The 15,253-nt window shown below is 34.9% G+C and overlaps 1 protein-coding gene across 1 annotated transcript in view; it reads right to left on the bottom strand.

The window, feature by feature from the left end:
* ZBTB41 (zinc finger and BTB domain containing 41) overlaps positions 1-15,253 on the bottom strand; it is a 43,051-nt gene that overhangs the window by 18,814 nt on the left and 8,984 nt on the right. Inside the window, exons 2-7 of the mRNA XM_021682499.2 lie at positions 14,306-14,513; positions 13,517-13,586; positions 11,280-11,427; positions 7,410-7,539; positions 2,398-2,493; positions 924-1,030 (exon numbers count right to left, since the gene is read on the bottom strand). Coding sequence (XP_021538174.1) covers positions 924-1,030; positions 2,398-2,493; positions 7,410-7,539; positions 11,280-11,427; positions 13,517-13,586; positions 14,306-14,513 — 759 coding nt within the window. The remainder of the gene's footprint in view (positions 1-923; positions 1,031-2,397; positions 2,494-7,409; positions 7,540-11,279; positions 11,428-13,516; positions 13,587-14,305; positions 14,514-15,253) is intronic.

Here is a 15,253-nt window from a genome sequence, read left to right as displayed (position 1 = left end):
CTGGGATCATTTAAGAAAATAATTATATCTGTTGCATACTTTATACTTAGATTATGTTTATAATAATAATAATCACCTGTTCTACTGTGCTCATAGAGATGGCTCTTTCCCATTATTGTGCTCATATAGTTGGCTCTCTTAGCACTTCCTGAACATCAATCTGAGAGGAAAATATGAAAGAAAGCCCCAGAATATGAAAATTATAAATATGGTATAAAGATCTGAAATTGATCAGGATTATTAAGGTACTCTTTTCCAAAGATAGAGTTTCAAAAATTCACTATTACATAAACTTTAACACCCAATTATAATCATTTCTCTTCAAATATGTTTTGCTAACTTCTTTCAAATCCAATCAAAATGAGCAATGTTATCTTGGCATCTCCATTTAGAGAAATGTCAATATCAATTATTGAATACATCCACATAATATGCAAAATGCAAATTTTGACAATTTTATTAAAACAAACATCAAAATATAGTCTGTAGTCATAAAAGGCAACCAAATGATTAAAATTACAGTGAACAAAAACATGTCATAAAATTATGCCCCTTTCAGATATTTAAAAAAAAATTTTTCAGAATCAGCATTATCAATGTCAAATTATTAAAATTATAGCCAACATAAACATGATGTAGTATGTCCTCTAGCAGGTGCTTTTTAAAATTTTTTTTTTTTTTTTTTTAAGATTTTATTTATTTGCGAGAGAGAGAATGAGAGACAGAGAGCATGAGAGGGAGGAGGGTCAGAGGGAGAAGCAGACTCCCCGCTGAGCAGGGAGTCCGACGCGGGACTCGATCCCGGGACTCCGGGATCATGACCTGAGCCGAAGGCAGCTGTTTAACCAACTGAGCCACCCAGGCGCCCCTAGCAGGTGCTTTTTTAAAGGCTTCTGTAAACATCATTACAAAGTACACCTTACCCGAATGTATTTTTTTGTGCTTTGTAAGATGGTCATGACGAATAAACGTTTTCCCACATTCATCACATTCATATCTTTTATCATCGTGATGTACTCGTAAGTGAAGTCTATAAAGAAAAAAAAACAACTGAAGACCATAAAAACTGGTGACACCAAAGGTAAAATCCTGATTAACTCTAAATGGGGAAACTGGACTCACTCACCCTCACACATTATTTGCTCCACTTCTATGACTTTCCTCTTTCCCCACTCTTTCACTATCTAACTCCAGGGTTCCTACTCAGCTCTTTCAAAAAAACACCTCAACATTTGCACATACACTACGTCTACATGACCTTCCTTCCTGACTTAAATCTACTTCACTGAACATACTAAATGTCTAGGGTTGTTATCTATCTGACTGGTGGAATTTCAGAGATAGCAAAAGTAGGAATGAGTCAGAAGGAATTAGAATCAGACAAATGGGGTGACTTAAACTCACAATACAGCAAATAATTAAGAATTAACCCTTTTCTGGATGACTGATACCACTTACAAATCGATAGATGAGAATTTAGCAAATTTTATAAGTAATCAACTTTCTGACAATTACATTCTGCTACTTTTCTTCACACTGACCAAAGTTAGTTCATTTTATAGTCACCCATAGACAGATTATAAAAGCTTTAAATTACTAAAATTCATTTAATTTGAATTATTTTTAGCACCATAATCCTCCCATCTATATATATCCCAGTGAAATGAATAGCTTTCCCATTCAAGTTGCCAAAACAGATATTGATTCCATAACTAAAACCAGTAAACCAACTGAGCTGCATCTAAAAAGGACCCATTATGTTTAAAATTTTTTAAAAAGAGGTAAAAGAAGTAAATAATAAATGAAAGTGTAAAAATTAAAGCCTTAAGATTAAAAACCCTAGGAGCATTAATAAACATGTAAAATGTACACATCTCACAGTAGGCAGTCACTTAATCAATTATTCAGGAAAAAGTCAACTTTTCATAAACTTCAAATGTGGTCAAGGATTCAGCTATAAAAACAGTTACACAGGTTACAACTAATACACAGAAGACTTTCCAAAACTGAGAGTCCTAGAGTTTTCAATTTTGCCATATTTCATACCAAAATATTTTTTTGATAATCAAGAGTAATGAAATACACTAAGGTTAGAATATCAGAGTTTTAATGAGTTTTGAATCAAAGAAAAGTAATGAAATAAACATTTAAATGACAGTGACTTGGACAGTAAAGCATTTAGCAAACTTGGTGATGAAATATTTAATATTTTGTACTATAGAATAAAGACTAATAAAAGTTGTAATGTGGGGGAAATGTCTGTAAAGTTTTTTTGTATAATTTTGTTTACTGTAAGTGCTAAGAAATATTTTAATTCAATAAACAACTAATGCAATGATAAAACAGAATTAAAATAATTTATCTTACCTAATATAGGGGAAAAATGGCTTGACTTACCTGTATGAACTTCCATGACGGAAACTTTGCCCACAAATACTACAAAGATGAGGTTTTTCTCCACTGTGGATTCTCAAATGTTCTTTCAAAGTAGTTCTGTGTTAAAAAATATACATTTATCTAGAGACTTTTTTAATGTCATTATTTATATTAAACATAGGTTTCCAGGAGTGCCTGGGTGGCTCAGTCAGTTAAGCATCTTACTCTTGATTTCAGGTCAGGTCATGATCTCAGGGTTGTGAGATCAAGCCCTGCACAGGGCTCCATGGTGGACGTGGAGTCTCCTTAAGATTCTCTCTCCCCCTTTTCCCCTGCCCCTTCCCCTGCTTGCAATTTCTCTCTCTCTCTCTCTCAAACACGGTACTCAGAAAGCTTACTAGAAAGGTATTCAAGCTAACAGATATTATGACAATTTTCCCTTTCTCCTACAGTATTTTTGCTTTTTACTGGATTAGTCTCACCAGCATATAATCACGCCTGCTTTGTTTCTCTTCTTTATTTTTTTTTATTTTATTTTTTTAAAGATTTTATTTATTTATTCATTAGAGACAGAGAGAGAGAGGCAGAGGGAGAAGCAGGCTCCCAAGGAGCAGGGAGCCCGATGCGGGACTCGATCCCAGGACCCTGAGATCATGACCTGAGCCGAAGGCAGACGCTTAACCATCTGAGCCACCCAGGAGCCCTGTCTCTCTTCTTTAAACACACACCCACACACACACAAAATTAACTTTGGCTTCCTTTGCCATCAGTTTGCTCAAAGATTTAACTATATAGCTTAAGCAGCTATCAAGGAGTACAATGAAAAATGCTCAATTGTTACTACTGCATTAAGTAAAACTGATGTGAATTTTAACAGAGAAAATTTAATAATATATAAGCCACCCCAGTTTATCAGTACTATTCCTTTCAAATATGTGCTCAGTATCTGTGAAAAGAATGTTTTAAGGCAAAGAAAGCTTTACAGGTACTTGTAACTTCCAGATGCCAATGTGAAAAGGGGAAACCATATAAAGAATACAATTACGGTCATTCCTAAATCTTCCAGTCCTACTGACCTGGGATGGACTTGTTAAAATAAAAAACAGAGACCAGGCTTGAAAATTCCCCAAACAAACAAAACCAGTTTAGTCCCATAAACAAAGCCTAATGTAGCTTATTTTGCAAGGATAACTTGTCCTGGGTCATTTGTTTATGCCTCTGAAAATCATAGGCAAAACTTAAACTGTTTCCCAAGGTTGATGTGAGGTAACCATTTACCAATTCCCTATCACTTAAGAAAATCCTAATGTCACAACCAACTACTGTGAAGAATAAACAGTCACTGCTTTCTCATTTTTAAGCTGCATATAACAATATAGCCGAGTCTCATTCTGTGTTCTGGTTTGAGTGCTTCTGGTTTGCAAACTGTCTTTTTACATATGCACAATAAGCTTTTACTAATTACTACTTTGGTGATTCATTGGTTTTGCTTCTGTTATTTCTGAACTTTTGGCAGGCTATTGTATAACCACTGCTGCTCCAAATACATAGCAGCATTTCCTATAGTTCTAACACTCGGAGATTTCCTACGTATGTAAAGTGCTGAGTAAGGATAGACAAAGTTATTTTGGGAGGAAAGAAAGAAAAGGCAATGCGTCTGACCTTTGCAGGCTTTTGACTGTTTCTACTACTTGGTTTTTATTTTAATCCCACATCTAGTGAGTGTTAAGGCTGAACCTGAAATGAAGGCAGATCTACGCCAGTAGATGGTGCTCTTCTACAAGGCCCACCAACACTGGACAGGTGCGTCTGCAGGTATATTCTGCTTTGTGGAAATTATCCCTAAAACTATTCCGAGACCCCTACCTACTAAGTAATTTAAAGTAAAAAGATGGAGAGATTGTTTTAGTTTTTGGTTTGCTTTTTGTTTTTATAGAAAGACCTTTAAGAAAAAAAGAATGTATAATGCATAAAATAAACTGTATCCATCTGTAGGCTAAGATCAAGTGTAGCATATTGGTTTTCCTATTTTACCATCATATCAATTTGATATTTTAAGAATGTGGCATTTCTAATGTTTTAAAATTATGGAACTTTTATATACTGAAGGATATAAAATGTATACATATTGTTTAAAGAATGCTATTATTACACCTAAATGCAGGATAGGACCGAGAATATTGCTATACCTTAGAATGCCTCTACATGTTCCTCCTTCATCTCTCAGATAACCATTTATGTTAACTATTCCCTTTCTTCTTTGTTTTACTACTTAGTAGTATATATCACTAAACAATATACTGTATATTTTTGAAAAACCAAGTAGCAAGCACAAATCTAACAATATTGCCACTATTAGCTAAAGAGCCCACAAGATAGTATGAACATGGTCTCTTTATCAAAGTCTGGCTGTAGCTTGCCTGAGCATTGGCAAGAGTCCTTTCCAACATGTCAACGGGTAAAGTCATAAATAAATACTGGAAAAGAGGGCTCATCACAATCTGAGCATCTGACAATCTCGAATGGATCAGGTACTAGAAGTCTGGCAGAAATACAGCCAAAGTAAAAAGGCTGATGTATATATTTTGCTTCTAAACTTACTATGAACTACCTCTAATTCTCACAGATAGGTCAAAAAAGAATATTTCTGTGAAATGAAACAAGTGTCCTCAGTTAAATCAAGTAGCAAGGCAAAAATATAATAGTACAATGGTGTATGCTAGTATACTAGCATACAGGTACTATACAGTGGCAGAGTATAGATAAGAATTTGAATCAGGGAGAGGGAAACAGGGAGCTGCTATTCAATGGGTATGAAGTTTCAGTTATGCAAGATGGGTAAATTCTAGAGGTCTGCTGTACAATATTGTGCCTTAACACAATAATAATACTGTATTAATAACTTAATACTGTATTGTAACTTAATAACAATACTGTATTGTGCACTTAAACATTTGTTAAGAAGGTAGATCTCATGTTAAATGTTCTTACCATAGAAAATAAAAAATAAATTTTGGGGTCAGACCTACTCTCACATTCTATCCCCTAGTTAAAAGAGGAAACATGCCAGCAGGGATCTTAGCAGTGACAACCCTCAATCTGTCATGGGGCATTACTACTACTAGTGCGGACTGACTACCCATTGTTACACATATATTGCACATCTCACAACCTGGAAACTTCATGCACCTCCTCCTATGAATTCCTTTTGCTCTTTCCAGTATCAGAATTTCTATTTCCTGTAGCCCTTGTCTTCCTCTTCATCAGTTTACTTTCTCGTTCTGGTGAAGCATACCCTTTAGTTGCTTCATGAGAAAGAGTACATCAAAGGCCAACTTTTTGATATCATGAAAAATGTCAATGATCCTCAGACTTGATTGTTAGTTTGACTAAGAACAGAGTTCTAGGCTGGAAATAATTTTCTTTATGAATCTTCAAAGTAAAACTGTATCATCTTATTTCTAGTGTTGCTGTTCAGAGAGATGTCCAAGTAATTCTAATTCATAATTCAACATATGTAATTTTCCTTGAACAATCAGAAGCATACAGAAGCTTCTCTTTGTCCCCAGTGTTCTGAAATATCACAGTGATGTATCTTGGAGTAGGTTTATTTTCATCTAATGTCCTAAGCATTTGATGGGTAATTTTAGTCTGGCAACTCATGTCCTTCAGTTCTGGGAAATTATCTTGAATTATTCAGTGACGATTTTTTCCCTTGCTATTTTCATTGTTCGCTCTTTCTTTCTGGACCTCTTGACTGGTTCTCTAATGTTCTAATCCTTATTTTACACTTCTGTACCTTTTTGCTCTACCTTTTGGGAGATTCCCTCAACTTTGTTCTTCAATCCTTCCATTAGGATCTTTACTTTGTCTATCATGCCTTGAATTTCTGGGAGCTCTGATTTGTTATAGCACCCTGTTCTTGTCTAAGGGATTCTAGATCTTCAACTGGGGATATTCATAATATGAATATTTCTCATGAAGCAACCAGTTGTTTATTTCTTTTTTTGAAAGTTTTCTTCTTTCTGAATAATGTTTCCTTCAAGATTGTTTTTTCTTCCCGAATTGTGTTAGAATCTAGCTTCCATGTTAAATGATTTCGTTCTGTGTTTAATTCTTCTGTCCATGATTACATGTGATAGACTAAAAAGTAGATGGCACAATCAAAGAGCATGCATAAGTGGGCCTTGATGACTAGGCTTCACAGTAGGTGACCTGAGTGTACTATTTGTTATGGAATATATTCGCCCTCTGGGTGCTCAGATTTTCAGGGAATTGTTCTCTAATCTAATGCCTGGGGGGGTAAAATCTAAAATCCAAGACATCAGCAGGGATAAGGCCTGTGGCTCACTGCTTTCAGCATTCAGAATGCATTCATCATATAACAACATGGTATACTCCAGTTCAGATATCTGCTAAATAGGGATAGGGGTAGGTGCTCAGCAGCAATGACCTGTGTGGGTGGCAGAAAAAAATCCAAATAATCTAACTTCTAAAGAAGTTTTTACTTAAGTGCTCCCTGTTCTGCCTCTCCTTTGCCCTAGTTCCAGAGGTATCTGATACTGCCCACTCCTACACCTTTTGTGGATTCTATGATGTAAACTATGTTCTCGATTTCTCCATTGCCACCTTGGGATTTGTCTTTCTTAGATCTGCTAAGTCAGTTCCCACTGATCCACCTGCTTTCTAGCTCCCGAATCTGTGTTGCTCTTGTCACATTTCTGTTCTTCCTGTCTTTGTAGCTTACTGTCTTTTAAATCAATCAATAACCTTTAATGTAGTTTTAGTGGGGTTTCAGAAAGAGACAAAGTTGTATCTATGTGAAATTTACCATCTAAACCTGCAAATCCTGACTTTATATCATCTTCTATCGCATTTTACATAATTTCTTCTTCTGTCCTTAAATTTCAAATTAAAGTATAATTTTAAGTATCTTATATCTTGTATTACCCTAATCCTTATAAACTATACTCGTTAATTATTTCTATATAACAGTTACCAGGATTTTTCTGGGTGTGTAGTAAATTCCTCACCTTTCTCGTACTGATTTTCCACAGATAAAGCAAGTCCATTTTCTCTTTCCACCATGGGTACATTCTATATGGCGTTTCAAATTTCCAGTGTCATTAAACTGGCGACCACATATATCACATGGAAAAGGACCTAAAAAGGAAAGAATATATATTTAAAGTTTAAAGAATAGATACTAAATTAAATAGGATAGGTATGTTATGAATATATATCTACCACTGTAAGTGCATATATTATAACACAATGCAGTTACTCATTTATAGTTTTCTCTTCTCTTCTAGATTATTTATTCCTAGAAGGCAAGTTACACTGGCCTTCTTTATCATCCCTATATGCCTAGAGCTGAGTTTACAGTGTGGCATCTAATATAGTAATGCTGTATAATCTAATGGGTTAATAAATTGAAATGGCCAGTTCCTAGTTTGAAATCAGACTGGAACAAAGTAAAAAATGTTATATACCAGATTTCTGGGAAAAGAAGGTACTGAGAAACTTTGGAAGAATAAACAAAGGACTTCAGAGAGTTCATAAACTGGAAATGAACTGTTGTTCCCCAAAACCACAAATTTTTAATGATGTTGCCTAGGTTGAAAATACTGTAGACTCTACTGTGAACTCTAGTGAGAAATTAATTATAACAGAACAATGGAAAAAAATGGCATTTGGACACTGAAATTCAGAAGCATATCTATAAGCAGAATTGTTCAGTAGCCACAGTAGTTTTGGGCGAGTTTCAACATGTTTTTGAGATGACCTCAAAATGTATTAAGTATCTTTAACATACTCTCATTTAAAATCTCTAATATTTCCTCTTTCATGAGATCTGAGCCTTTTATTCATTTATTAACTAATTCAACAAGTATTTATTGATTCTTAATTCATATCTAACACTGGGTTAAGTGAAGCAGTGCTATGGAAAATCCCTCACCTCCTTACATCCCTCCCCCCCCCAAAAAAAACCTCCAAGAAGGTGGAAAAAAGGAGATTCAGCATTTGCACAGCTAAAGATAAATAGATGAAGCAAATAAAAGCGAAAAGTGCCAAGATGAGTACATTATGGCAAGTGTATATTAGGCAAAGAGTGAAATAACTATACCTATTTTTGAAGGCTCCAGCTGAGTGAAGAAAGAAAGGAGCATTCTCCTTCATGTTCAGTTACTTACCAGTTTTCCAAAGGAAATACCTACGTTCTTTCCCCTATATTAGATACCCAGTTTTGCATGCAGCTAAACCTCCTTGAACTTGTATTTATGAAGCTATGCTGGGAAGGTACTAAAGCAGTTTTCATGCCAACTCTCTAAATAGGATAAAATTAGAAGATTTGACTTTAAAGCCAACTATGATTTTTATACTTATACACAGAAATATATTATTCTTCTACCCTAACTGTTCAGAGTATTTCTTAGAAATATCTCCCTCTGATTTACAGAATATATAATCCTAATGTAGGTAGTGTAAGTATGTTTTTGAATAACCTAAAGCAGTAATACACAGGTGTGTGGTATGTGGACCAGCATCATCAGCATCAACCTGGGAATGTGTTAGAAATGCAAATTCTTGGGCCATACCTCAGACCTGAACCACTCACCTAGCATACAGTGATTCAAGTAAACAGAAGCATAGAGGTGTGATATGTGTATACATAAAATGTATATACTACATATTATATATATATACATATATTATACATATATAAAACATATGCACACATAGTTCTAATTCAACCATCTTTTGAGGAATGCTTTCTTCAACAATTCTGTTATCAGTTCAAGGATCTGCTTGTATAATTTTAATGACAGGAAAATAACTATTGTGCAAGATAAGTTACTTCAATTTATAAGTTCCAATACTTTAAAAAATTTCTAAATTGAAACTAAACCTATACCTTAGGATATCCACTTAATATTCTTAGAATGCCTATGTATTTACTAAATGATGTATTTAACAAATGTTGAAAGAGAAAATCAGGAACAGAAAAAGAAGTGGAAGCAACTATGTTAACCATAAAAATTATTATATTTTGCTATGATGTTTCTATAACATGGGACAAAAAAGATTACCTATGGTTTTCATCTCAAAAAGGAAGAAGCCCACCAATTTCCCAGGAGAAATTCTTTTTCCTGGAACTAATGTATAAAGAAATTTCTCACATGCCTCATGCGATCATGAACATGTCTCCAACTACAGTTCTAGTAAGTATAAAAACTGCCTCATATGATGGCTTCTTAGAAATGCTGATGAAATACTCTGATAGAACAACTTACTAAAGGCAATTCAAAAAGTACTAAGAAAATAATCTTCCAGCATACATGTCTTATATACTAGAATTGCAAAGATTAAAGGTTCCTTATTGCACAATTGTTCTATCTTTCCCAGACAAAATATTTCAAGGTTCTTTCATGTAATTTTAAGACCCTGGGTCACTGTAATTACCCACCTCTTGAGAATGTACTTGTCAATATCCATCTTGAATGTGTTATCCAGAAATGAATGCAATATTACAGATGAATTTAAAATCAGTGAGATAATTACCTCCCTGATTTTGAACAACAGATTTTTATTAACATAGTTTAAAACTATAGTGGTTTTTGTCAGTCATATGATATTATTGGTTCAGATTGTGCCTAAAAAGCTTCTGCTTTTAAGTCCATCTGTAAATAGAAGAGTTTGGATTCTGTACCATTTTACAGTTCTGCAATCCCCAATGACTAAAAGTCAGATAATTCCCATGTTTATGACTTTGTATTTACTCTTAATTTTAACTTAATTTGTTTTAACCTTTTCCATAGCACAAAGATTTTTTTTTTACATTTTTATTTCCTGCCATATCAACTACCCCTGCCAGCTTTATGTCATCTACAAATTTTATAAGCATTAAGTATCTATTTTCATCTGTCAATGAAAACATTGATCAGGACAGGGAAAAGGCTGCCTTCTGCTTGGAAGGCAGCTATGCTCACCACTATATCACCAATGCTGCAGAGCAAATAGCCTCTACTTTGGATGACAGTAATTCCCTATCAGTATTAACTGTCACAAATGTACCTAATTGTACTACCATCTAGCACACAAGTTTCCATCGTGACCATAAGCATTAGACAGAGGATTTGTCAAATACAATACTGAATGCCACATATACTAGGTTCATTTCATTCCCTGAAAAATGAGTTTTTCCAAAACAAAAATGCTTTATTCAAGCACTCACAGACCTACCCAACAATCAACTGTGAATAAATGCAGTTTATGACCACAGACACATCTGCCACCAAAACAGAAAATAAACATATTTACTCATCTGCAGGAATAGCAGCAAATCCAGTGTTCCTCCCAATTTATCTGACTTCCTTCTCCTAAAGTGGTTCAACAGCAGCAGGCTCCTCTAGCATGATGTGATAATCAATAATTGCTATGACTGGGGTGCCTGGGTGGCTCATTCAGTTGAGCGTCTGAGTCCTGATTTTGGCTCAGGTCATGATCTCAGGTTGTGAGATGGAGCCCCATGTCGGGCTCCGCACTCAGCACAGAGTCTGCTTGAGATTCTCTCCTTCGCCCTCTGCCCCTCCCCCGCTAAAATAAATTAATAAAATCTTAAAAAAAAATTACTTAAAAAATAACTTCTATGACTGCTCTTAGAAAAAGTAATTTACGGGCGCCTGGGTGGCTCAGTTGGTTAAGCGACTGCCTTCGGCTCAGGTCATGATCCTGGAGTCACAGGATCGAGTCCCGCATCGGGCTCCCTGCTCGGCAGGGAGTCTGCTTCTCCCTCTGACCCTCCTCCCTCTCATGCTCTCTGTCTCTCATTCTCTCTCTCTCAAATAAATAAATAAAATCTTTAAAATAAAAAAAAAAAAAAGAAAAAGTAATTTGCTTACCCAGATGGAACTTTTCTTGATGCTTTAACCGTGCAAATCGTGATTTGAAATGTTCTTCGCAATAGGTACACTTAAAAGGTTTATCTTGAGAATGTAGAATCATATGTTCCTCCAAGTGTGGTCTTCGAGTAAAAGATTTCTTACAAATCTAATAGAAAATGTACACAAAATGTAAGGGAGCCTGAATTAAAAATTAAAATACCAAACTCATGATGTGAAATAAACATATAAATTCAAGTAGTTAGAGAGAAATTTCTCCCAACAGAAAAGTTACCAAAAGTATAATCAATTTCTCATTGTGCAGAAAAAAATGCCTTGGAGGAACTATAGTATGGAATTATTTTAAATTTGTACTAAAGGTAGCTGAATTTCAACTCCTTACATTTCGAATAGGCTAATTTCTAGGATTACACAGCAATCTTAGTATCTTAAGTCTAGTCAACATTTCTAAAATCCATTAAATTTGTATTTTAAATCACTTATATGTCATGAATAAAATGTTTTATTATTGTTGCCATATATTTAATTAGGAATAAGAATAAGAAACCACAGAAAAATAATTTTAGCATTTATCTCTTAAAGTGGTCAAAAGGAAGAGATATAACTTTTTAAAGAAATCTGGCAGACATGAGATTTAAAAAGGGGGAGGTCAACGTAGGTTCATCACTGTAACAGATATATCACTTTGGGGGGATGCTGATAATGGGGGGTGACTGCATTTGTGGAGGCAGGGGTATATGGGAAATCACTATCTTTCCTCAAAAATTATGCTATAAAACTTAAACTGCTCTAAAAAATAAAGTCTTAATTTTTTTTTTTATTAAAAAAGTTGGGGGAGAAGGGGCTGCTATCACAATGACAACGACAACAACAACAAAACAACAATAATTATAGCATGTACTATATACCAGGCACAACGCTAAATAATTCATGGTTTATTTTACTTCTCACAATAATCCTATGAGGTAGATATAATTATTATAATCATTTTACAGCTGAAGATGATGAAGCTTAGCAAGGAGAAGAAAGCAGCTTATGTAGATTCAAATAGTTAATAATTAACTTCAATCCCTAGAAGCTGAAATCAGAGAAATGGTAATAATTTTGTTGTATACATAAACTGAAGCCTGAAAATAAGGAAGACAAATGATAGCTTGTGACTCCCTCAAACAATATTTACCTATATAATGAAAAAAGTACTAGGGGGTGTGGCAGGATATCTAAAAATTCTTTGCTACTACTGGAAAAAGAGAAACTAATCCCCATCCCCTTAAATCTGACCTGGCTGTAGTGGCTGTTTGAACAATAGAATGTGTTGAAAGTGATGCTGTCTGATTTCTGAAGCTAGGCCATAAAAAGTCTGATAGTTTTGGGGTGCTTGGGTGGCTCAGTTGGTTAAGCATCTGACTCTTGATTTCAGCTCTGGTTGTGATCGTGGGTCATGGGACTGAGCCCCACGCCGGGCTCTGTGCTTGGTGGGGAGTCTGCTTGAGATTCTCTCCCTTCCCCTCTGCTCCTCCCCCTCTACTCACACGTGTTCTTGCTCTAAAAATAAATAAATCTTTTAAAAAAAAAGTCTGACAGTTTTTATCTAGGCTTCTTTGAGCTTAGCTACCATGACAGAAAGAAGATTAAGTAGCCTCATGAAGAGACTACTTGTGGAGAAGAATCAAGGTCCCTAGCCAACTGTCCTTGCTGAGCCCTTTGTCAGCCAACACCAAGTTCCAGTCGTGTGAGTGAGACACTTGGAAGTGGCTCCAAACCAAACCAGACCACTTATATCAGCTGAAAACAACTGAGTGACTTCAGTTGACACCATGTGGAACAGAATTACCTAGCAAAGCTGTGCTCCAAATGTAATTGTTGACCCACAAAATGGTGGGATATAATAAAACGGTTGTTAAAGACCACTAAGTTTTGAGACAAATAACCAGAAGTGGGGGGAAAATTCTAACATTTTAATTCCTACTTACACAGTAATGTCAGTTTATATACACAAATATAAGCACATGGTATGGTAGTTACATTAAAAATAAAAACTAAGATTTCCATCAGGTCCACCATCTAAAAACTAACCTCTATGGGGCTTAATTTACAAATATTAGGATAACTTTGTATAAAAGAAGGATTCTAAAAGTGAGATAAGCTAGGTTTATATTACTCTAAAATCTAATTACTTTACCCAAAGGTAACATTTCATTTATTTTGGTTTTCTACTACAAATTCAAAGCTCTTACGTCACATTTCCAACTTTCACTCTTGGTCTTCTTAATGGAAATAAATTCTTGTGCATTTTCAGGGTGAAATCTACAAGAAAAAAAAGACTATTAGGAAAAGATTATATTAGTTAAGTCCATATTCCATATGATCTGTCAACAGTGATTATAAGAATCAGGTACTGATTCCTTTCATAAAGAGACAGGCACATGTAAATACCTTAAGAATATAGGTATTGCTAACATTTAAAAATGTGTATGTCTAAATTTATGCAGAAAAAGTCAAAGAAAAGCCTAATATTTTAAATATATTCAGGAACCTAGCTATTCACAGATAATCTTCAAGGTAATTCACTTGATTTTTTTTTGATCCAAATTTCAGTAAATTTCCTTTCTTAAAATTAAATATGCAATACTGTACTAAACATGCATTCTTTCACAAATTTTTATACACTAAAGACAAAGTTGAGCATGAGGAGTAAGTTTCCTAGAGTTCTAAAACCATATATTTTGAAAATATCCTTGTCAAAACCCAAAATAAAAAACAGGATAACCAAAATGCTGTCTTAAACCTCTATAGTTCTTGTTTCAACATCAAAAAACTTCATCTCAATAGCATTAATAAAAAACGAACTAACATTTATTGCTCTTAATAAATCTGTAATCAAATATATTTGCAATAAAAATTGTTTGGAAAATATTAAGCAAAGAAAGAATCGGAGACAAGCACTCCATGGATGTTTTTAGCTTACTCCATATTTAAATTAGAAGGCACAATAAAGTATATTATGGAAGCAAGATAATACTTGCCTCTTAACATGCTTGGCTAAAGTCTTCTTGCTTGCATGAAGTTTATTACAGTAAGGGCACTTGTGCTCCTTCTTATGAAATTCTGTTTCATTACTGTGCTTCTTTCTGTGAACAGTTAGGTTAGACTTTGTTGAATAGCGCTGGTGACAAATATCACACTCAAAGGGCTTCTCACCTGTGTGAACACGTGTGTGGCTCTCATATTTCCCTATAAAAAGAGATAAATTAAAATTAAATTCAGTACATTTAGTACACAGTGACTGAAATTTGACAGTTGAATAAAATTTCATGATTAATAACATATTTAATACACACACCCACACACAAAAGTAGAAAAAAGTTTACCTAAATATGTATCTCTGATAAACTTCAAGACTTACTACTTTGATCTCACTGCTTTCCTTGAAAACTTGGGTCATTAAAAAAAAAAATTACTCATGTTTACACATTTTAAAAATCAAGACTTTGGTTGCCTGGGTGGCTCAGTTGGTTAAGCAACTGACTTCGGCTGGGGTCATGATCCCGGAGTCCTGGGATCAAGTCCCACATGGGGCAACCCCTGCTCAGCGGGGAGCCTGCTTCTCCCTCTGCCTCTGCCTGCCACTCACTCTGCTTGTGCTCACTCTCTGTCAAATAAATAAATAAATCTTTAAAAAAAAATCAAGACTTTGGGTAAATTTGCTTAAAATTCTGTTGGCAAATTCTCTGAACTTACTGAGGGTTCTAGAGGGGTGGGAGGTGGGAGGATGGGTTAGCCTGGTGATGGGTATTAAGGAGGGCACGTTCTGTATGGAGCACTGGGTGTTATACGCAAACAATGAATCATGGAACACTACATCAAAAACTAATGATGTAATGTATGGTGATTAACATAACAATAAAAAAGAAAAAATAATCAAATATATATATTTTGGGGGCGCCCGGGTGGCTCAGTCATTAAGTGTCTGC

This window comes from Neomonachus schauinslandi, chromosome 6 (assembly GCF_002201575.2).
Source record: "Neomonachus schauinslandi chromosome 6, ASM220157v2, whole genome shotgun sequence".
In the NCBI taxonomy this organism is placed as follows: Eukaryota; Metazoa; Chordata; class Mammalia; order Carnivora; family Phocidae; genus Neomonachus; species Neomonachus schauinslandi.
The sequence above is the reverse complement of the archived record's forward strand: the minus strand, read 5'-3'. Positions and strand labels throughout refer to the sequence as shown.